Here is a 24158-nt window from a genome sequence, read left to right as displayed (position 1 = left end):
ATCTGAATCTCTCAGTATAGAAATCTAGCAGCTAGTAATAAACAGGACACTAGCACTGTACAAGTCCAACAAAGCACATGTGTGACAGATTAGGACAGACAAGCAGTATCAGCTACACTAGTCTGACTGTCCAGCAAACTACAAGCATAATCTTGAACTTCTAGTGGGAAGGCATGCGCCTGGGGAAAGGGTGACAGCCTAACATCCTTACTCATTCACATGTGGATTAAATTCAGTGCATGTACAGAAAAACAAAACCATACCACCACTGTTGAACTATGCTTGAACCATTTGTTTTCATACAGACCAAAGATATGCAGGAAACATTCTTTGGTTCTTCAGGAGTTTGGTTCAAAATGAGTCTATAATAATAACAACAACAGTATTTTTCATAATCAAGCATTAGTAGAAGAGCTTACGATGATCCCAGATTCAAGCAGACAATTAAGTCTGCAGAAGAGCAGCATAATTGAGAACAGTGTATTGTGCCATCAAGAGCTAACTGCATTGCCTACCAATGAAATCTGCAGCTTGGGAGGAGTGAGAGAAGCATGAAGCTGAGAATTAGCCAAAGCATGTGGGTGAAGCAGAGAGACAATGATGGCTAACTAAGGCATGGCAGGGGAAGAAAGAAGATACCTGTAGGCAGCACTAGGTGAGGAGAACTTTTCACTTTCTTCACAGGGATTATTTTAACGGCAGAAATAGAACGTGTACATAAAGGGACGTCAACAGCTGCAAACACAAAAGTGTAAATGGCACATCCAAAAAGGAAAGAACAGAGTTTGGGAAGCATGCCACAAAATTTTCTAATGTATTTGGAGACACAATAGCAGGAAATTTCAAATACAAAAGCAGTCTAGAGAGCAATGATGCAACTGTTAAAAATATCCCTTCATTCGTCCTAATTCAGGATGTGTCTGTTTTATGTAGCATACAGAACTGCTTACTGAATGGACTAATGCTGACTGCCACTATGCTGCAGGCAAAAAGAATCTGGAAGTACTAGTTTTTAGAAGCCATCAAAAAATTTCAGTGTAATCATTTAACTGAGGAACACTACATGCAAAAATAAAAATTTAAGTAGAACATTAATATGGTTCAGCAAAAACAAAATAAAGTGAAAAAAACCACAAGTACTGAAAGGTTGAGAGAAGAACATTAAACTAGCCACATTACATGAATTCTGAATTTCATGGCACATTTTTAACAAGTTCAACAACAGAAGGAAGTAAAATAATCTTGAAAAAGGTCCCATGATAAAGGGTAGCATCCATATAGCTATTTCAGGAAAAAAATCCATCCATATATATACAGTAAATTGAAGAGATTCCTACCGGGCTTCATTAGCTAGCACAGTAATTATATATATGTGGTAATATTGGGGAAAACCATACATAACACTATGCAAAATTTGAGCAATTGTTACAAAACTGTTCAAATCAACAGGTACAAAGAGCAGTCGTTGTGAAAAGGGCAGTACTATTCAGAGGTGAAGCTCAACAGGAGCTGCCAAGATAAACATCTTGCATATCATGACTCTACCAGCACAATTTGAGTAGTGTTCTTGATTCTGCAGAGCCAGGATTTTCTTCTATAAAACCTGTTTCCTGCACGTGTTGTCTGGAAAATGATAGCTGTCTCGTCACATTCCATGCCATCTCATGCCTGTAAAATCAGGAGTAAGAGGAACCAAATTTCTAACACTGAGCACTGGGCCAGCTTTGAGGGAGGCATTGACATCAGGGCGGTGTTTACGCCCCCTCTTGTGGCAGATCTTTCTGATACCCAGCAACACTGGAAAGCACAGATTTCACAATCTAGTAAAGGGGTCATAAGCAACAAAAGCCTCGGCAAAGACTCTAACAGAATTTTTTTCAAAACTCATAAAATCATTAGTATTTAATTTGATAGGATTGTTTATTTTTTTCAATAAAAGAGGAGCCCAAATCAAACCCTGTTTTCCATACTTCTTCCTGAGCAGAGACCTAGTGAATGCAACAGATCCCAAATCAAACAGCCTGTGGCTTAGGAAACAATCCTGATTGTGTTCTGCTTTGAAACTGACTGAATTCATCCATCCACAATGCAGTCCAAAATCCTAACCACTATAAAAAGGCATCAAAGGAAAAGAAAGGAAATTAAACCAACAGAAAATCAGCCCATACCCACATATTTTTACTCTGCCAAAACAGAAACAGTCATTCTACAAAACTGAATGCTATAAAGCACACTGCAAACCCGCTGATGTTAATATGAAGACTGGTTTGTTTAGATTTTCTTTTCATCACTGAAATGGTTAGTTCCTGCTCTTTAATCCCACACTCAAACCTTAACCTCTCCCTGAAGTCAACACAGCTCACACACAGGCACCACAAACCCATGCAGTCTCAACTCATTAAGATACTGATCCACAGGTGCTCACAAGTACTACAAGTAGTGTACAGCTTTCCTCAACACAGCACTACAAATATACGAGGCAAGTCCAGCCTGCCACTTTAAAGAGACAAAGAACACTTGTTGAGCTAAGAAATGCTGCTGCTATTAGCATGGTGCAGTACAAGACTTTTCTTGTGTCAGTCGCCAAGGGAACTGGATCTGGAAGCCCCCGTTGTAGTGAAATTCCGGGAAAATCAAGCACATCACCAGCTGACATGCGGGAGGAGCTGCAGAAGTGTCTCTGGAGGTCTTAACCCACCTTTTTCTTGTCCATTGCTGCTCAGCCCATTGACAACAGTTTTTGCAACATCGATTTCTTCATGTTCTGAAAGACAAATGAAGTGGTTTTCAGTAAAGATTTTTTGCGAGTCTACAAGGTCTTCAGGAGACAGTGCTAGAAAGAAGCTCCAAAGGTCATCTAAAGCCCTATTTCTGAACCATGAATGAAATAAATCTATCTCTGTCACTCCTGACAAATGTTTGCCTAATGAGCTCTTACAAACTTCCAGCACCACCCTAATGCAACCTGTTCCAGTGCTTACCAGCCTGTAAGCTTATCAGTGCTTACACTGAATTCCCAAGTCATGCTTTTCTGGACTGTCTTCAAATAGTTCACATTTTTTTTCAAAATGTTGTGGCAAAACCAGGACATGATACCCCAGCTGAGACTTGCTAAGATGCTAAAATTAAGTGGGAATATCATTCTACAGATCTTACAGATCTCTCTTCAAGTCTGGCATCTGCTTTAGTTTTCACTTTGATTTAGCCTGCTACCCAGACAAGCCCAGAAGTTTTCCTCTTCCAAACCAGATCCCATTTCCTGGTCCCTTGGTTTTCTTTGAACAGTTGATTTTTTCCTATCCATATGTCAAACTATGTTTTCATCTCTACAAAAATATATAAAATTCAGATGATTTTTCCAGGTTATCAGTAATTTTGAATTCATATATTCCATACTGAAATAAGCTACAGGGCCTACTCCGGTTCAAGATGTTTCTAGCTACCTTTTGGGCCAAAATTCAAGCAACAACTGTGAATAACTGCATCAGAAACAAACAGGAATATTACTAGTAATAAAAAGGAAGACCAGTGAGTGCAGACTTACCAGAGCTCATTGTGGCAGAGGGACTTGCCTTTTCCACTTCTGGATTTTGTTTAAGTCTGTTTAAAGTGAAAGGCAGAATGATTACATTATGTTTCATATCTTCCAGATAGCACTGGACACAATGCTGAACATTCACCACAAGAGTCATGGTAACAGTCATAGTTTCTTAAAAAAAATATATTTTCAAATGCCAAGTGGATTCATGTCAAGCACCATACTTTTTTTTTTTGCTGATAATTATGTGAAATTAAAGATTATTTCTACCCAATACAAGCACTGCTTCCAGACTTTAGGACTAATCTTCATACAAAATTGAAAGATAGTAATTTAAGTCTAAGAGTTTATAAAGGGCAAAGTGCAAGTCTGACTAGTTTCTAATATATAAAATGTGCATCACCTTTTAAGAGAATTTAAAAAATCAAAGTGACACTAAAAGATTTAAACTAAAACCCTCAAATTAGAGCTTTTCCATATTTCAAGGCAATCTGCTACTCATACTAAAAGTAGTCTCTCCTTTGAAAGATATAACAATACAAAAGAGACGCACTTGTTAAAATGTATATTATAACTTCTGCACTAATAATTTCCAATTGTGCAATGCTGCTGATATTTTCAGGATCAGACTCCAATAAGTGAAAGGTGAAAGCTGGAAGCTTTAATTCTCCTGTTACCAAAGGCAGTGAAATTGCCAACCCAAGAGAAAAAGTAGCACTTGAGGATCAGAAGAAAAAGTCAGTTTTCATGGTGATGCCAACATGTGGAGGACAATTGTGAGGCCTATCTGTCCTCACAGTGGGGACTTGATACCTGCAGCAAACAGGTTTCAATGTCACAGATGTTGGTTTGAATAGCCAAAGAGCATTTCTATTAAAAAAAGGTCTGTTTGACAAGATCTCTCAACTCTCTAAATGTCCTAAGTTGAATTAAAAATCCTTTAATTTTGTGTTCCAATCTCCACCTCTCCCCCTGCCAAAAAAAAGTTAGCCCCAAAGAAAGTGAGATCAAGTGTAGCTCCAGACAATTAATGGCTTTCATGACACCAATAGAAATATGCATCTGAAATCACAAAATCATGCAAAATCAAGAAGCTCAAACTGAGAAGTATAGGGAAAATTGCTTGGGGAAGCAAGGAACTAAACAACCGAGCTGGAAATACTTTTCCTTTTATATGAACTGGAGGCAGCATTTTAAGAGGTGACAAGTCCCTTCAGGGAATTGAATTTGTTCTCCTGCCTCAAGCATCCCCTTTCTTATCCAGCATTTTTTTCATGCCAACCAGAATATAATGAGTATGTTCAACAGACACTCAAAAGGAAAGAAAACCCAACAAGCAAGTATAGTAACAGATGAGTCTATAAAATGAGACAATATCTGGGCTCCCCAACAAGCCATTCTAAGCTGCCAGCTGCCAACACTTAATTGTTTAAATATTTCCTTCACTAAAATACCCACAATAAGATATACATTGTGGGTTCATGAAGGCTCAGAAGGATTCAGCCTAGCTCCAAGTTGATCCCAGTAAAATACAATGTAAATTGGGGGGTACAGTATAAAACCGGTCAATAACAAAACTGAGTCCAACCTGAAAGACTGGCTGCCTCATTTTGCCTGCCCATACAGTATCTGCTTTTTGTTTCTACCATTTCATATTAGAAGTGAGTCCCTGAAACAGTAATGGTTGACACAGACTGAAAATGTAGACAAACATACTTAGTAATAATGGTCCTTCTGATCTTTGTGTGTTTCCGTTCCAGAAAGATACCTTAGTTCAAGCAAACCAAAAAGAAACAGTCTAAAACTATGTTATCCAGCTTAAGGAGATTTTTAGCAATATTGTGCTCTTCTACACATACAAAAATGTTACATATTAAACTTATTGGGATAAAAAACAGTCATTCCATGGGCCAGGAGAAAATCACAAGAAGGGGCAACACTACAGCAAATCTCATTTCAGCTTTAGGATCAAACTCTTTCTGAAGCTGAGGAGGTTGCTGATACCCAGGTGTTTAAACTCGGCACTGGCCCTCCCCATGGGCTTCATGCAAGTCAACAGAGAATTTCTTCCACTCCAAGCATCCCCAAGAGGTTAAAGTGCTTTCTTTTGGTATGCAAGATTAAAAGGAGTGGGGGAAAAAAATAGTTCAATATATTACCTTTTCAGGAGAGAAAATAGGATTTACTGCCTGTAATGTCTGGGTAAAGGCAGGGCTGCTCCTTCAATGCCAAAGCATCACTTCCTTTCCCAATGGCAGTATCTGAGCAATCAAACTCATGACCACATGCTTCACCCTTTTAAAAAGTCTCATTTGTTTGGTAACAGTGACATCACAACTGCCATAAAACTCTGATTTCAGTCATGTCTTTTTGATTCAAATCTTGACATTGCTTACAGTGTGAAGCAACTAACCTTCACTGCATTAAGAAAAGCATTTAGGAAAGAATTCACACCAAAAAGAAATATAATTATTTAGCATTAATAGATTAAATTACTTTTCACAAACAAGTGATTTGAGGAAAAATATAAAGTGATAATTAAAGAAGATTGCTAAAATTAAATGGAAGACGTGCAAACCCATCAGATTTAAACTGGATCTGGAAAAAATACTTTCCACATATCCCCACACTTATTAGCAATTATAGAATTCAATTAAAATAACAAGCATCCAATGTTCACTTTCTGTGAAACTAATCAGCTTCCTTCAAGCACTCAAAGACGCGCTTAGTGCAACTTCCCTTACATAGAATGGATTCAGCATGCTCAGGGTAGAGCAACCAATCCCGAGTCTCTGTGTTGGTCTAACTCCAGAAACTCCATTTAAAAGCTGTTTTTGATCAGTTGAGAATCTGCACACAAGTAGATATAACTCCTGCTTAAGTCAACAAAATTGTGGTGCATGTTTGGAGTTGAGAGCATGCTTTGTCACCTTATTGCATCAGGGCTGTAGAGTTATTCTACCTGTCTTCCACATAACTGATCCAAACCACAAACTGAAGTCCTGTTAGGCCTGTCTCAGTCCTAGGGCTGCCTTGGGATCAGATGGACAGTCCAGCCAGGTAACACATCTGGCTCCACAGTGCCAGTGCAGCCAAGTATTGGCCTGTAAGAGCTGGGAAGGCACATGCTGTAAGTCAGCGTGCTCTGGACGTTTGGATGGTGCATCCTTAGGCAGCTCAGTCCCTGCCAGGCTGGCAGACAGGCTGTCCCTGGAAACAGGTGGGTCTGGAATAATTTGTTGCTCCCAGTTCCCCTCATAAACTTTCTGTAGACATGGCCAAGCTGTTCCTGTAGACACACAGTATGCACAGCAGCACTTCAGAAAGGAGTGTTTCAAAGGGAATCAAGAATGAGGTCACTCACATCAGTGTTAAAAACTGAAAAGTCCCTATTGCCAAATCAGGCAAATTAAAAAAGAAAACTAGTAGAAAAAGTACTCCAAAGCAAAACCCCCATGTGTCTCCCTCCAGCTCCCTGCTCCAACCAGCTAACCAGTGTGTCCTTGCCAGACTGGAATTAGTGCCTTTCCTGAAATGTGACAGACATAGCAACAAAGCCTTCAAAGCTGCACACATGCAAAACACAATGAAAGGTAACAAATTCCTCAGGGTATAAACCAGCAGCTGTAGCCCTGAACATGCCAATGTCCATACATAACATCCACCAACTCCTTGCCAGTTCAGTCCTACTTCTAGACGGATGTTTAACTTTTCCTTCCTCCCTTTCAGCCCCAACACATTTCTCCAAGGCTGCAGTCCCTTCCCTACTTGGTGTGGAAAAGAGAGCAGTGTGCTCAGAAGCCTATTTAGGAGGAATGCAGATAAGTGGCAACCACTTCTGTACAGCCTGTCTGGATTATCTCACATGCTCTAAAGGTTTGAATACTCCCCCTACAAAGGCAGGGGGTAACAAACAGCTCATTAATAGTTCTCAGCAAGGACACATGCTCTTAGGTCACTGGTATCTCAGCTAAGAGTCGTGGGCAGTCGTTATTTTTGGTGGTTTAATGTGAGTGTGGGGAAAAGTAACTTCCTTTCTTCCCTTGTTATTACTGACAGCTCCGGTGACTCAGATAGGATTTTAAAACAATTGCCAGGCATGAGATGAACATTCAAAATTTATTGTGCTTGTCCCTTATATTCCTGAGATGTAGACTCCTTTATTTTTCTCATTTTCAAGTTTTTCATATTTTTAAATTTTTCTCTCTAAATACAAGAGCTTTAAGTGTTTTGTGGATGCATTTAAATGAAAAATCAAATTCTAATTTTTATTAGTATAAAGTAGGAGTTGAGGCTATCAGAAAAATGGCAAGCTTTCAGACTGAAAGGATGATTAGCAATCACAAAATTTACTTTTCACCTGGTCAGGTCTTACACATCACTGGCAGCACTCATTTGTTTCACCTGGGCTCAGACCCTTTCTCACAATGCCATCAGTGTCCCTGGCCCATGCTCCTCTCCAATGAGCCATGTCACCAATATGGAGTCTCAAATCTGGAAAGTGGGCAAAGAGCTGCACTGCAGTCAGTGCCTCCCACCAGCACATTTCTCTGCTTAAAGGAACTTGCTGGAAAACACATCTCCTGTGCACTTCTCACCTTGCATCATATAAAACGTGACAAGAAAAAAAAAACTTAGAATACAGCAGGCAGGGCAGATTTACCCAGGCAATCAGCTCTCTCTTCAACTATCATTATTCTCTTATTCTGGAACACTGAAGTATGTTGCCTGTCATTTTTATTTTAAGGGTTAAAGAACATCCTGTCATTCCTTCAGAAGACATTATGGTTCTAAGAATATAAGCAATGAAAAGACTATGAGTAAGCAAGCAGTGCACATAGAATAATCACACCGATTCTGTATAAGACAACAACTTCAACACACTCTTCAGCAAGTGTTAAGACAGCAGAGAGAGAGCACTGAAAGCTTACTAAATGAAACAAATGGCATCGCTACACACCAGCTTGGATAAGGTGTTCTTATAAATAATTGAACTTACAGCTGTTACAATAAACAAACACAGCACATTTCAAATGCAGTACCACTTTCCTTTTTTTTCTTTAAATATAGTGTGTGTCTGTTGCCTTCCAAATGGGCAAAATTAAATTATCTGGGGCATAGGTGGCAGTTTCGGTGCAATATAGAAGGAATGTGCCTCTCTTAATAATAAAAGTTAAATAGGAAATGTAAACTAGGAGATACAGCTTTAAGAATTCCGAGATGCTTTTGAACTAAGTCATCAACTTGAGAGTAAACAAAGTTTACTGCAACCTGAGTTGACTCAGTTCAAGGTCACCACTTGTGGAGCAGGGGGCAGAAAAGAATCTCCTGGGTCATCCAACCTACTCCTATGCTATTGCAGGCAACTGTGTCATACAACCCTGTGCAAGAACACTTCACATTCCAGCTTAAAACTGCTAAAATTTCCCACCTCCACTGCTCTTCCTGGAAGCCTGCTCCAGAACTCATTCTTCTTATGGCATGAATGCTGTTTCTCATTTGCAACCTAAATCATATTCATGAGCAGCTACAGATAAATTGTTTTGCACCAACACAATTTTTCTGTTTAATCAGGTCTTCCTCCTTGCACTCACCCCCAGCCATGCATGCATTTTTAGAAATTAATTGCATCTCTGAGTCTTCCTCATCAGTCTAATTGCATTCCCAAAGAAACTGGCCAGCATGCTGTCACCCATCTCATTAAAATCTGGCAAATAGTGAAAGACTTTAAAAAGTCAGCAGGCCAAAGCCTAAACTCCACTTAACATCACAAAGCCAGTGAGCAAAGCCTACAGCCAACATGCCCAACAGCTGAACAGCAAGGTTGAAAAGGTAAATAATCTCTTTTTGTCCATTCTAACTCTGACCTGTATACTAAAATGAATTCTATGACTAGTTCTAGTTCAGATAGTGATTTGATGTCTATAGGAACATCCTTGCAAAGAAGTAGCCTGGAATAATTTCATATTAGCCACTAAACCTTCATGAAAAACCACTGACTTGTACCTGGAAGACTGTATGGATGAAAGGTGGCTCTTGCTTGAGCCATCAACCTCCTGCTCTGCTGCAGACTCCAGGTTGGAAAATAGCCATCCAGAAGGTTGTTTGGCTCACAGCAGACTCGGCATGCAGTTTACTACCAGTTCCCTCTGAATAAGTAACTGCCCACATCCCTGCCTTTCAGCCAAAAACATTTCTTCTCCTGACAACAGACTCTAAATACACTGTAACTGGGCTTTGACTTCCTCCTGAGTCTGTCATGACTGCCCTCTGTCTTTAATATTTGGCAGCTGAGACATGGTGACAGTAGCCCTGGCCCATGGGTGTCAGCTGAAGAAACAAATGCCTTTCTGCCACACCCAAGCAACTCACATGAACATTTTGAAACTTCAGAAAGAAAACAAACATTTCCCAGGATATTTTAAATAAAATCTCATCTCCATTTTAGCAGAAGACACAAAGCACAGCACTTGACAGCAGCAGAAGCTGAGATTTCTGTTCAGATTTATCTGCAATATGTATGATCACATAGATGGAAACACTTTACAAACAAGCCAATGTACATCCTATAAAAGGGAGCTCACTGGGCACATATCTCAGGCTGCCAGCTCCAGGGAAGGCTGTAAACAACTTAACAGTATACCACAACTTGGGGCTGTTCAGGACACTTTACTAAGATTCACACAGGAACTGGGGCAAGGAGCACACAACTACCAAAACTGGAATTTATTTCCAGGTAAGAGTTAATTTGTTCCATGACACCCGATTTACCTTTGTTGCAAAAGGAAAATCTTTCAATCTGCAATGACCGCACCTAGCCAAGAGGATGCTGGCTTTATACTTCAGCTGGAAGAAATGGAGGATTCATTCAATTCAAGCTGTTGTGAGACTACTTTTAAGAGCTGCACAGCTGGGGTGCTCTGGGTGCTGCACCTAACTCTCTGCAGACCTCTGATATGGGGCCACTTGGGCCTCAGCAGAACAATTGCTGTAAATAAACAGACCCAAATTCCAGAAGCCCTAATTATGTATAACAATGAATCCATTCAGCTGACTGCAGGATTGAGGGACACAAACACTGCATTGCATTTACTACAGTGAATGGCATTCTATAAATACAAATCAATTAGATAATCTAAACAACATCCAGCAGCTTCGCCTGCATGATTTTGTATAACAAAGACTACAAAGGCTGTCTTCACCTTTATCACACACTCTCAAACAGTAAAGTAGTAAATAAGAGGAAGCTGCATTAAGTAGAAATACTAATTAGAGAATGACTAGTGTCTCAAAGTTCAAATCCAGTTTACAAACATTTCATAAAAATTAAAGAGAAGACTGATGCACCTTTGAGATATAAACCAGATACTCTAGATACTTTAATGCTACAGACCACCTTATACCATTCCAGACACATCCTGAGATTTCCAGTTGTGTAAGGCAGAGGAATTGTGCAGGCCTGAATGACTGCTCACTGTGCTCACTGTGGCAACCACACCAAATGTTAATTATAACCTCTTCTAGCATTAGCTGTTCTGAAGCTCTGAAGAAACGCTCACTAAGCAACAGCTAATAATTTTCAATACATATAGGTAATAGTCTTATTTTATACCAAGATGGAAGATTGGGCCTCTATCCTATGCAACATTCAAAACTAGCTGATCTGGCATAGTATAACAGGGCCTTATAAGTATCAGTCTTACAGGTTGCTTTTTATAGCTTCAAAATAAGAAAAATCAGTTTGAGAGTTGGTCTCCTTTACAAACAACTGCAACAACCTCCAGAGAACCACACAGAGCTATTCTAACCAAAGCATGCACGGAGCCAGGCATACAATACTGCCAGCACATGTCTGACAAGCCTAGTTGGAAGCAAGCTGAGATGAGACAAGGTCATTTTTCTTTAGCCTTTTCCAACCTGGAAGCAGTGCTACGCTAGCAAAATATCCACGGGACTAATTCATCTCCCTGGATATTAGACACAAAATGGTCTCAGCAAAACTCAGAAGGCTGGCCACTGTCACATGTCCAAGGCCAGACAGCAAACTTGTGCCTGCCAGGGAATTCAGGCTGGAGCACTGGCTTGCTAGTCCTGATGGACTATGCTGCCTCCAGAGTCACCTACATGCCAGAAGGAAGTGACTGCTGCTCTACACACTACGGAAAACACTTGCAGAAAATCAAACTGATGACTGAAACAACAGTCTGACATTCCAAGTATCTCCAGAAATAGCAGAAAGTTACATTCCAGAAGCCAGTCCTCATCTTTACTTCCCTTGACTCCTTCTGCCTCAGGTGACAAATTCATATACTGCTGAGAATTCCACATCCATTATCTTCATTTTCCTCTTAAGTAACTGCCTCAGAATCCGTATTCAAGAACTCCTTTCAATTTCTCCTTCCCATAAAAATAATTAGGAGAAAGATCATTAGGGTAAGGAGGCAAGTATATGCCCATTTCCCTTAATGAGAACACAAACCCATGTAATGACTACCCTGACATTGCCTCTTTTCAATCAGCAACCGGAAATACCTATCCAAATGAAAGCAGCATTCTGAAAATCCCTGTGCACTGCCCACCAGACCTACCCACTCAGTGTATATTTGCATATGCAAGAGTCATATAAAGTCCTAGGAGTTCAGCTCACAGCACGTCTAGCAGAAGTAGATGTGACTAAAAACCATACGAGTGTCCTTACCTCGATTCAGGCTTTTCAGTCAATGGGGCCATTTTCTTAGTGTCTTGATTTCACTCCATGAGAGGCACGAAAGAGTTAAAAAAAAACCTTTCACTGTGTTGCCCAGTCACTTGGCTGCTGAAGTGTAAGAAATTTGTGAAGACATCTCTCTTTCTCTCTGGCACCCTTAAATACTTTGCTCCTCCTACTGCTGTGCTTTAATTAGCCAGCTGGTTCTTAGTCACCCCATCCTGTCACTAGGCTTGCTCACCAATGGCCACCCCCACCCAGCCTGCCTGTCACTCCCCTGCCACTGTCATCACGAAGGACACGGTCTCTTCCTGCAGCTCTGGAGCTGGGGAAGGGAAAGAGAAAAACGTTGGAGGTGACACTCCAGGGTAGCATTGGTATGGGATGCACTTGAGAAGTGACAGAAAGACCTTGAAGGGATGTTAAATTACAGGGAAAGTATTTGAAAAAGCACTTTTCTGTTGGTTTTTTTTGTTGTTGTTGTTGTTGTTGTTCTTGTTTAATCAGGCAGCATCCACTTGTCAAGGAAGGAAAATTTTCATTAGCACTGGACATGGCAGATCCTATTTCAATGGCTAGGAGCTGAAGGGGCAGATAAAGTTTCTGCTCTAGGCAATTGAGATTTGTAGCATAAATACCTGACATAACACACGAGGAAACAAACTGCTTGTATGGCTATTACATATTATATGCCCACTCCTTTAGCATTGTAACAGGCATCAAAAAACTTTCTGAGCCATCAGCAGTACCAGGGTGTCCCTAGAGTGGAGTGCCCCCACCACAGTGCAGCTTGGCAACCTAAAACTTGCCCTGGAGTGGAGGTGATGCCAGCTTTTAGAAGAGTGAGGGTATCTCACATGCTCAAGCCTGGGCAGCCTGTTAGTGAGTAAGGCAAACTGCAGCACAGGATCACCCTTCTTTCCACAGCCAATGTCTACAACACAAACAACTGGGACAAAGACTTCCTCAACTCAGACAGTGGAGGATGGCTCAAGCAAGACCAAGTGGTAATTTAATAGTGGAAATAATTTGAAGGAGGCCCCTAAGCCTCTTGGTACTATCTTTTGTCACCAGCACTGGCTTTCATGACTGACACTCCACTGTGTCTCTATTTGCAGCCTGTCCCTGAATTTTGATTCCTCAAATACACACGTACAGGCATTGATCTGCTGCCAAACTTACAGACTGATAAAATGTACTGAAAATTATTGCAAGATGAGCATCTCAGCATTCAAAGGAGACCTAGAAAGCAACACAGATGGCAAGAGTTGCTGATTGCAGAAGGACATAGGAGCAAAACTGATTCTGTAGGTCAAAGCTTACACTACTGATTCTTTCAGTAAAATGTTAGCAAAGGACACAGAACAAATACCTACACATACAAACCCATACTGATCCTCTGTCAAGTACTGACTCAGGTTCAGTCAGCAACATAAGATCTCCTTTTTCCTCCCCAATACCTCCTTTTGCATCCCAGTACTTACCTCACACCAAATGAAGCATTTCATTGTGAACCAAAATGGGCATAACTGTGACTTGGTATATTGGCTAAGGGGACAAAAAGGGCTGCTCTATTTTACTTTATTTAAGACCAATCCCAAACCTCAGTGTGAACATGGCAGTGGTAGTTCTAATTAGAGCAAACAAAGGGCTCTGGAGCCTTCATTTACTACCACATCCCAAAGACTAATGTTGGGGAGCTTCTGGGCTTTTGATTACATCTACCACAGCAGATACCGGACACTATTAGCAAAACTCAGGCCTGGATCTAGGTTTAGGTTCTAGTCCCTTTACATTTGAGGCGTGTTTGGTTTGGGTGGAGGAGGAAGAGGGTCATTTCAGACAATCAACAGCCAGAATAAAGGTGATGGAAAATAATATATATGCTTTGAGTGGCTAGATCCTACTCTCTTATTTACAAAAAAAATGCAAACCAATCAACCAAACAAAAAACCTAAAGCCATGTGGCTCTCAAAAACAAATCAGAAAAGCCAACAAAAACCCCCACATTCTCCATAGTAAGCTGTACAGACATTGCCAGATCCAATTATTTGAAACATACTTATTTACACAACATGAAACACACTTTACACCGTATGCAACAGGAGCTACCCCTCACAACCCAAAGACAACCTCCTTGATATCCTTCATGTCTGTTGTGAAGCCTGGACCACATGAGAGCAGGTCAGTTGGAAGCTGTATTTACTGTGTAGCAGGGGTTTATAAATAAGCCCCGGATATTTTGTCTTCAGGTAACAAAAGTGAGAGTGATTAAAAAAAATACTGTAAAAATAACAGCTAGTGAATGAAACCATGGCACCTAGGGAGAGGCAAAATAAGGAAAAATCCAGAAGTTGGGTGAAGTCCGAAGTCAGGATGGTCAGATCAAAATGGGGTTTGAAACATTCCTGGTCTTTGCAGAAACTACCTTAGAGAACCTTCAAACCACGTGGCAAGTAGGGAGGAGTATCAGTTACAAACCACTACTTGAATGGAAAATAGAATTTTCACAGAATTCCAACTGGATGAAGATCAGCAAGCTTTGTCTAGCTGCAGGGCCACAAAGCTTGGTTGTTTCTAAAGTAAACCTTGAGTGCACGATAAAAAGCATTATGAAGTGTCAATATTTTACCATCAACCCACTGTACTAATGTATTGCACACTACAGTTTTCCTGGCATCTGCTGCTGCACAATCTCTGCTGTGTTTTACCCCATAATACCATGTCTTTGTGAAAGATAACTTCACCATAGTGGCGGAAGGAAACAGCAAAAAGGAACAAATTAATTTTCTCAACAAAGGAAGTCTGGCATAACAGAAGTAGATGCTGGTTTTTAGGATATTCTGGATGCCTGCTCTTGTAGCCACTGGACAAACCTGCTTTCACCAGAGGGACTAATTTTACCAGTTATAAGCTACCCTGGAAAGTTTTGTTACCCAATCCATGCAGTTTTTTTTTTATTTTGGTAAATATCACACAGCTATACTGGTTCTTTTATGCCACCCCAATATGCTATGGTACTAGGCTTTCCAGCTACCAGAAAAAGGCAGAGGTGCAGTGACATACAGTTTAGAAAAGGAGGTACTTTTGACAGATCTGGGAAATGCTAAACAAGAGTGACTAAAGTTACTTAATTCTTCAGATGGAGGAGGAAGGCAAGCAAACTTACATCATGCTAGAGTGCTTTTAGTTCAGTTCCAGGGTTTGAATTGCAAAACAAAACTCAGCCAAAATAACACGTTGCTGCCAGAGTTCCACCCAGTACTGTCAATGAGCACAAACTCATTCACCCAACATCCTTGCCCTGCTTTGTTACAAAACAGCCACCCAGATTGTGGTTAGGACAGTATGACAGCACCCTCCCTGCTATAAAAGATGAGCCCCACCTTGCCCCAAAGCTCCCAACACATGGACCCCCTTGCCCTGAGCCTGAATTCTGCAGCTCAGTCCTGCCCAGCTGAAATGCAAGGGAAGCAGCAGTGCCGCAGAACAAAACACCGTCATCAGCACCCCTACAATCTGCCAGGCTGCCCCTGATCCCTCCAGCTGCACAAGGACTGGGGAAGTGCTTCCAGCTGAGTCTGCATGGCATGAGGGGTTCAGACTGCCACCAGAGACTGAGACAAATTCCTTGCAAAGATGTATACAGGTCTTTTAGGAGCTCTAGATAGGAATTTAATCTGTCAGTAGGAGCATGTCTTCAGGACACAAGGGGCAGCAAGAGGTCCTTGTAAAAACAAGGTAAGTACCAATCCAGTGAAAGCACATAACCTGCTAAGCATAGAGAGAGAATAGCAGATAATATAAAACAAAGTCCTAAAAAATTTTCTCAAATAGCTGAAAAAAGCAAATGCAAAATTTGTCTTCCTTGTTGAAGATTGAAGAACTGTCCTAGTGTCCCTTTTGGCTGTTGAAAATTAGGGCTGTACTGGAGATTGGTGATGTCCCATTTAAAACGGAATTAAATTCCACCTGGTTGGATCACAGTTTACCTGCACTCAGGGTCTACAGCATCTTAAGGGAAACTTCAGTGAGAGGCATGGCACCTGCTGCTGTTGCCTTCTGACTGAAGAACTCCACGGGAGGTGGACAGACTCTCTTACACCAGCACAAGCAAGGAGCGATCAGCTGTTTAGCAGGCACCTGAGTAGAACATTTTATCCAGCTCTTACTGACCTATTGTAACTCCCATGCATAAAAGAAAGTATAACTTTGCTCCTCTTCCTAGAATAGCTGCTGATCCTGGTCCAAGCAATTTTGTGGAATTCAGGACCTGCTAACTGCAACACTATAAGGGAAAAACTTGGAGCTCAGTTATGTTTACTCTAAGGAAAGTCCTAGGAAATGAATGGCAGAATGTTACAGAATGTGACTGACAAAGCATGCATCCTGACCTACACATAAGCATCTCCAGCCCTTTGTACCCTCTGCTCCCACATAGTCTCAGGCAAAATGGAAGCAAAACCTGCATGCTAGGATTTGTGCCATATGTGCCAAACTGGGGTGTTGGGACACAAGGATTATACTCAATGATCACGAGATTGCTTGCAGCAGGAGAACCCAGGCTTGTGTTCCTCTACTACAAAAGGACAAAGGCACTTCCTAAGTTTAGTTTAGGCCAGAGCCATGCTTACTGATCCAACCAGTACCTCAGTCAATGAAAGGCACTGTTGACTGTGAAGGCAACAGAACACACCCCAATTAACATTAAAAGCTTCTGTAAAGGCACCATCTGTTTACCACTGCTCTTAACCTTTGTGCTATAGAGCTTAAATGAACCTTAAGGTACTGTGAGGACAAAAAAAAATCACCTCCTATATGACACAGAAAGAAATTGAGTTTTGCGAAATTCTCTCATTTTTCTTTAGATCCAAAATACTCAGATACTAGCATAATGTCTGTGCCAGCACCTGAGTTTACTGCCTCTTCCAATGACAGTGATTTGCTAAGTTGCTAAGAGTAAAAAAGGAGATACAGAAGTGCAGTAAAGAAGGGAACTTGTAGAAGCAGAAAAGAAAATTTAAACTGTGCTCTCTCTCCATCTCAGTATTTTCTTGCAATGCTTTTTCCTGCACCCTAAGTGCTAAAGACAAACAAATATCAAATCAGGCTACCCACAGCTGATCCTCTGTTCTCCAGGAACAGACCTACAGAGCCAAAAGAAGCAAAATGTCTTCCAGTAGACATGCCTGGGCAACTAAGTCCCAGCAGTTCTGTCAAATGTATTTGATGTGTGTGTCACTAATAAGCAAAAATCCAGCCCAAAACACCAGGCTGAGGAGAAATTTAGATTCTAACTTGGCCGGCTGGCCAGTTACACTTGTAACTACGAAAGCTAATAAGAGAGTAATCATATTTCACAGTTCACAGCTGAAAGTAATTTCCTTTAGGAATTAATGATGGTTTAAATTTCCCCATCTTTTTGATTTCTCTCCCATAAACTGTGGCTGACACAGAGTTTTGAAGGCCTTAGTTTACATCTGTCTTCAAAGAGCAACACTTTGGTACACATGCATTGAGAGGAAAAGTGCTTAAACCTCTCCAAGAGGAAGAAGAGAAAAGCTGATCTTCCCTCATCCCCCTGCTGCCAACAACACAAACATTTCTTGTCACAGCAAAGAAACAGCAACTGGATGACTAAATAATGATAATGACTGCTGCTCAGTGCACTGCTGGGCTTTGATTAGATTCTTCTTGGCCTCTAACCAGATTTAAGAAAAAAAAAAAGAAAAGCAAAACCCCAAAGAAAACACATTGGCCATCCAGAAGAGACAGGACTGCTCCTAATAGGATCAGCATCAGTTAAGATGCTCTGGGGTCATTGTCTCTGTCCAGAAAGACCAGATCCTTCACTTCAGGGACTTGGAATGAAGTAAACAAAGACATTGCCCATCAGGCCATGAGCTGCTCCCACAGCCCTTTGTATCAAAAGTTCCATAGCCCAAAAAACACAGCTAAATAAGCCTTGGGGAACATCCACCTCTGGAAGTCGGGGCTGTTGAAATTTTCTCATCCTAAACTAACTGCCCTGTGCCAAACAGGCAGGAACTATGAATGTATGAGCAGATTGGGAAGACATCAAGGAAAACGTTTGAAACACACTGTCCCTTCCAGAATCTCTGCCTCATCAATGCTCCATCTGTTCCCAAAAATTCAATGGAACAAATGATAACTCCATTTCCCTGATTTCTTTAAATTCACTCTCACTGTTACTGCTCTGGTTTCTGGCACAGTGCTACATCATTTAAACATCTATTACAGTCTCTGATGGGCAGAGCCAGTGTGGAGGTGGTGTGATCAACCAGCTGAAACCAAAATTACATTCTGGGCAACACCTTCCTCTAGAAGACATTCTGCTCTGACCCGAGGGAAAGGTGTGAAAGAAGACTTGTTACACCTTACAGCAGCTTGTCTGAATAACCTTCAGCATTCACCCAAAGCAACAAATTCCAGAACTGAATAAAGCAGCAGCTATTGACCAGCAGGCTCTGGGAAATCTGGCCATTAGTAAGAATATCTTTAACTCTTTAGCAACTCTCCAAAAGTTCTGTGCATACACTAAGGGCACTTTTTCTCAGTTATTGAGCCTTGGACCTACTGTAGCACTTTCCACGCTTTGATGCCCTTACCTATGACAACAAAAGAGTCAGTCAATATATATCCACTGTCCTTTCAAAGATTAGCTTTGTTTCCTGGTGCACTGACTACATATTTTCCTTCCCCTTCTGTGCCTTTTGTCTATCTTGAGAGGCCTGGAACTGTTTTGCATTGCAGATCAATGCATACTGCATTGATGTAGCATTCATTTTTCTCTCATATAAAAAAGATAATGTAAAAAGGTCCATTTAGGGCTCCACCTAAGCTGAAATAGGGGCTAAAGAGTAAGTTGTTCTCATTTAAACTCCCATATGGGCTATTCAGGCCCTGGTACTCAATGCTATGAACTCGCTGAAGAACAGATGTGCTATGCCTTGATGCCACATGACAGCCAGTAGGACTAAGCAGGCATCACAAATTAGGGAAGAAAGAAATTCAGATGTCATCACTTGGCTGATGACACAGGTCAGCCATAGCACAAGCACGAGGCACAGTGACTCCCAGGCATGTCTATGAGAATCACGGCTTCTTGGAGATGTTCTTTTTCCAGATCAATGCCTAACTGTGAATTTCTGCCTGGAAGAAAACCAAATATCACATTCCCTTCCCTCTAAAGCAGTCAAACTGAGGGGAAGGAGCTTCCATCCCTTTTGCAGCTAAAGTACAGGCTCACATTCAGGCCAAGTGTGAAACAGCCCATTGTGCCAGTTCAGCTGTGGGGTCAGTGTGATTTTGCTCATTAGGCAGTAGTAGGAGAATGACATAAAATTTGGCTTCATACACCCCAAAAGTTTCTCCAGCTTCCTCTCCAACAGCTTAAACTTTAATTCCTCAGAGAGAAGTAATTCATAAAAGACAGCACCACCAGCTAACAACAGCCTCTGTATGTTCAGCATGAAAGAAACTGATGCAGCCCCAAAGGAAACCAGGGGACTGTGTATCCCCAAAGGGAATAGACATAAGCAACCCTTGAGAACCATAATGTCAGTATGGATGTGACTCTGGCATAGAGACAAAACCAGGTAAAGAAAGAAGTAGCCAAAAAGAATTGTATGTGTAATTTCTGTAAAGCCAGAAATTCAGTCTTTGGTAACTGCTGTTTTGACCTTTGCCCTCCTGATCACAGACTCCCTAGAATAGCCGTCCTAAAGGGAAATTCCAAAATCCCACCAACTCCATCTGTTTCTGACCTGGAATAAGGCACAGAATATTTACTAGCAGTAGCATCAAAACAAACAAAAAGGATGTCACAAATGCAGATAACAAACAAGGAGGATGTAACAAAAGTAGATAGTAAAGATTATGACACAAACACAGATAGGAACACATCTGATGGTGGCAAAGGTGAATTTAATTATTTCTGGGACTACATTTTTTCTAATGCATCCATGAATCACCACAAAAATAGCATTTGGAGATTGTCTTTCAAGAACTGGAGCTTTTGACTGGCTCACATACCAAAAAAAGCTTCTGTAATACAGGGGTACTGTTGCCACCATATAGCTTTCTGCTGCACAACCTAGGTAGGCTGCTGCTAGGATGAAAACTCCTTCACTACAAGTGATAGAGACAGCTGTGATTTTGGTGCCTGAAGTCAGGATGAAGGATCCCAGTAATGTGCTCCTTCCCCTCCCTTTCAGGTTACTCACATCAGTCAGCTGGATGAACTTTCAGACCCAGCTTAGGACAGGATCTTCTGACAATGACTTGTACTCTGTCTTCTCTTTACATGCAAATGCTACATAACAGCTCATACCTAGAAAAGTGAAAGAGAAAGAAAATGCTTATTAGTGCCATTAGTCCTGCTGTCCAACACACCTACAGAGAAGGCTGTACCAAAGCAATAAGTAAGTAATAGAAATAATGCTACTTTTATATGAAACAATTACCTCTGCTCACCATGCAGGAAGCATAGCATAGTACAATCATCAATCTGCCCAGATCTGCATCCTAGCATCCTCTGTATGAGAGCCAATATTTATGGTTGTCTCCAGGGAAGGCTGAAATCACAACCATTTTCCTTTGTTTCAGTTAGAGATTCCCCCTCAAGCAGCAAGGAAAGCTGAATAGCACAAATATTCACACCTCCTTACAACCTACAGTCTGTTTGCCAATGTAAATCACTGTTGATTTCAGCTTCATTTAGTATACTAGTTTGCAAACTACAAAAAGAAGAAGTAAACACACATCTATGCTGCTATTCCTATCTATGTGTGAATAGGCTTGTCTGGTACAGGGCCTGGGTTGGGAACTAGGGATAACAACAACCATGAAATGCAACTCACCACAATGAAGAAGAAAGGCTAGATAGTAAATGTATATTAAGAAACACACACATTAGGTTGTATTCAGACGAATTCCTTAGTTATGATATACACCTAGACAGACATAGAGGCAGAATTCAAACTGAAAAATCTAATGCTTTTTTGCATTCATTGATGCTTACTAAATGAAATTATTTAACTCCAGTCTAATGTTAAGTCTAAATGGTAATATCTGACATAGATATGATAGATGCCTGTGCACCCTTATTGTTTGACTCACTAACATTAACAGCAGTCTGCTGTAGCGAGATGCCTCTGCAGTTTGACACATTCTAAGTATTGACACCCCTCATCCTTAATCATGTCATTTATCAGGCTTTCCTAGTCAGCCAGTCACCCTGACCTCCCTCTATATTGAGTGGACAGAGGGGTTCTTCCAGAGGGCAGTGCAACTTTTTTCTATACTACACCTCATACTTTTCTGTATTCAAGAACTTTGAGAAGAGGTTGAGGAGACCAACTAGCAAAGTTTGATGCCTGTGCTGGATGACTGAACAAATCCTTATACGTGTTTTATTCAGCTCTGAGGGGAGTGAAGTCACATTTCTTTCAACAAGCAATGCAGGACCAGGACCTCCAAGGGCCTTGTACAATCAGCCTGTAAGCCAGTAAGCCTCACCAGATAGATTCTCATGGCAGTGCACACGGGGCAAAAACATGACACAGAGAAAGCAGAAGGTGATGCATAGAGATAAAAGCACACATAAGGAGTATCAAGGACCTTGCACAGGAACCATCTCAGACCATGCTTACGGAGCTCCAATACTACGATTTTTTTACAAGCCTCAAGACTTCTTTCAAGACCCAGGAAGATCTCAAGCAATGAGTCTAGAAGAACCAGGATAGTTTTTCAACAAAACTAGAAGAATCCTAGGAAAACACAAGCTGAAACAAATTAGAGTTTTCTGTTGAAGATGGTCTAATAGTTTCTCCATCTCCAACAAGTAAAAAGGGATCAGCGAAAGGACACACATTTGAAAGGCTTATAGCTAGTACTGGAAAGAAATTTTCCTATAAAGATGTCCAGAGCATACACCAAGAGAGAGTTAATATTCCAGGGACAAGGACAAGCCTGGTTTTCCTGCAACACAAGAAGCTGCCCTGTTGGCATTAACTGCAGTTTGTTTGCTTTCCCAGCCTGCCTTGTCCTTGTGAGTTGGCAAAAGGCTGAAGCTGGCCAAAGTCCCAGCTACCAAACGCTGCCCAAAGCAGAGAACTGCTATCACAATGACTAAGAGCAAGATTGAAAGTGGGAGAAGAGAGTAAATGGCACAAAATCCAAACGACAGAAACTTCTCTGGTGCTGAGAATTGTTACAAGTAAGGCTCTAACCCAGCACATAGCCAGGGAGCTCAGCAAGACAAGAGAATACAGAGGAAGGTTATGATTGGTCTGTGCCCCAGTCTAGAAATAGCACTGAAGCATTCAAACTTTCCCCTTGGAAATATGCCTGCCCCCTTTAGCTCCTCCAGGAGGACCATAAGAAGATATTTTCGCTGAGAAATCTATGCAGGACTCACTGAAAGATTCAGTTTATACCCACTGGTGTGGGAGTACTTCACTTTCTGTCAATGGCAGCAAAATTAGGGAGCTGAGAGTGTCAGGGAGAAAGGACACCATACCAAGAAGTTTTCAACATGTTTTAATTTTACTTCTGTTAGTAGTCAGCTGTGTGCTGTTTTATCTAAGTGTTTGATTTCCACCAGAGAAGCAAAGTCTGATGAAAGAGTTTCTAATAATACAAGAAGTACTTGGATAGTGCCTGCCTAAGAAGCCAGCAACTGGCACCAATGGTAACTGAGCTGCTCAGTGAGCTACAAAAAGCAAGTTCCACACAGAAACTTTGAATGAATGCAGCAGGTGAGAAAATCAAGCAAATGGAGAGAAAACAAAAAAAAACCCACAAAACCAAACAAAACCAAAATCTCACCACACTGCTAGTAAAGAGGTTTCCCTGCAGAATTTTGAATTTTCTTCTTTTTTTCCCCTTAAATTTTTATAACTAAGGGTTTCCCTAACTCTAGACACATTTTGAGTTTAAAGACAAATAAATCACTGTGGCTTAGTGTAAACTGCAGATTGTGTAGCTCTGATGCATTGAGCAACAGCCCCAGTCTGTCCTGGTACCTAAACCTGGTCTAAGAGGCTTTTCAGAATGACATGGGAAAGGAATAGCAGCAACAGCATGGGGATGAGACTAAAGTACAAAAGTAGTAAGGTCTACAGTTTTACACATGTTTCTGGAGGCTGTTTTATTCCATGCTAAGGAATGATACACTGGCTGACAATACGATGGTAGTGCAGGATCAAGCTCTTTTGCTTCTCCTTTTTTCAGATCAATAGCCAGGCACATCTTAAAAGAGTTGGACACAGGCCACACTCAAACCACATCCCTATGGAGGAAGGAATGCTGCCAAAAGCAAAAAGGACAGGTGAGAAACAGGAGAAAATTTCTTGTTGAAGACAGTGGCCAGACATGATCCAGAAGGACAAACCTATGAATATACTTACAAGCCCTGATAAGGACACCTAGTCCCAACTAACCCACTGTAGCCACAAGCATCAGCTCAGCATGCTGCTATTCTTGCAGTAATTTTCCACACTTCACAGCCTGAGCTCACAGAGAACCAAGCAGACAGCTCAGCTTCCAGTACCCCTTAGGCAGCAATGGAAAAACTCTCCAAGTGATCTCACACCTGAACACAACAGGAGGGCAGCACGCACACACAGTGCCTCCAGTTCAAGAACTGGAGGTGCCAAGCAAAAGAAACATAGGAGTATCACATTGTTTTCAAGGTAAAAAGAGAAAAGGCCTGACCCTGCTTGACTTCATCATGTTGTTTGTACAGCACCCTGTGCTTTGGGCACTGAGCTGCAAAAATCAAAGCAAGTACAATGGCCATGAAAATATAATCAAACACATCAGTGTGAGACCAGATTTGCAATGGAAAAGCAAGGAGCTGGAAACTAAGATCAACAAACAATACCCAGA

General features: G+C 41.2%; 1 protein-coding gene across 50 annotated transcripts in view; it reads right to left on the bottom strand.

The window, feature by feature from the left end:
* The window catches only part of SORBS1 (sorbin and SH3 domain containing 1), a 208571-nt gene that overhangs the window by 61050 nt on the left and 123363 nt on the right, over positions 1-24158 (bottom strand). For 18 of the 50 annotated variants that reach the window (XM_085583523.1, XM_085583545.1, XM_085583526.1 and 15 more), the window contains exons 1-4: positions 12237-20481; positions 3545-3600; positions 2699-2764; positions 640-735 (exon numbers count right to left, since the gene is read on the bottom strand). In XM_085583523.1, the coding sequence (XP_085439649.1) occupies positions 640-735; positions 2699-2764; positions 3545-3600; positions 12237-12268 (250 nt within the window). In that variant the 5' untranslated portion in view covers positions 12269-20481. The other 32 variants (XM_085583534.1, XM_085583538.1, XM_085583535.1 and 29 more) reach the window with 10 other exon arrangements.

Source organism: Lonchura striata, chromosome 6 (assembly GCF_050655825.1).
Source record: "Lonchura striata isolate lonStrDom1 chromosome 6, ASM5065582v1, whole genome shotgun sequence".
Lineage (NCBI taxonomy): Eukaryota > Metazoa > Chordata > Aves > Passeriformes > Estrildidae > Lonchura > Lonchura striata.
This window is presented reverse-complemented; position numbering and strand designations above follow the sequence as displayed.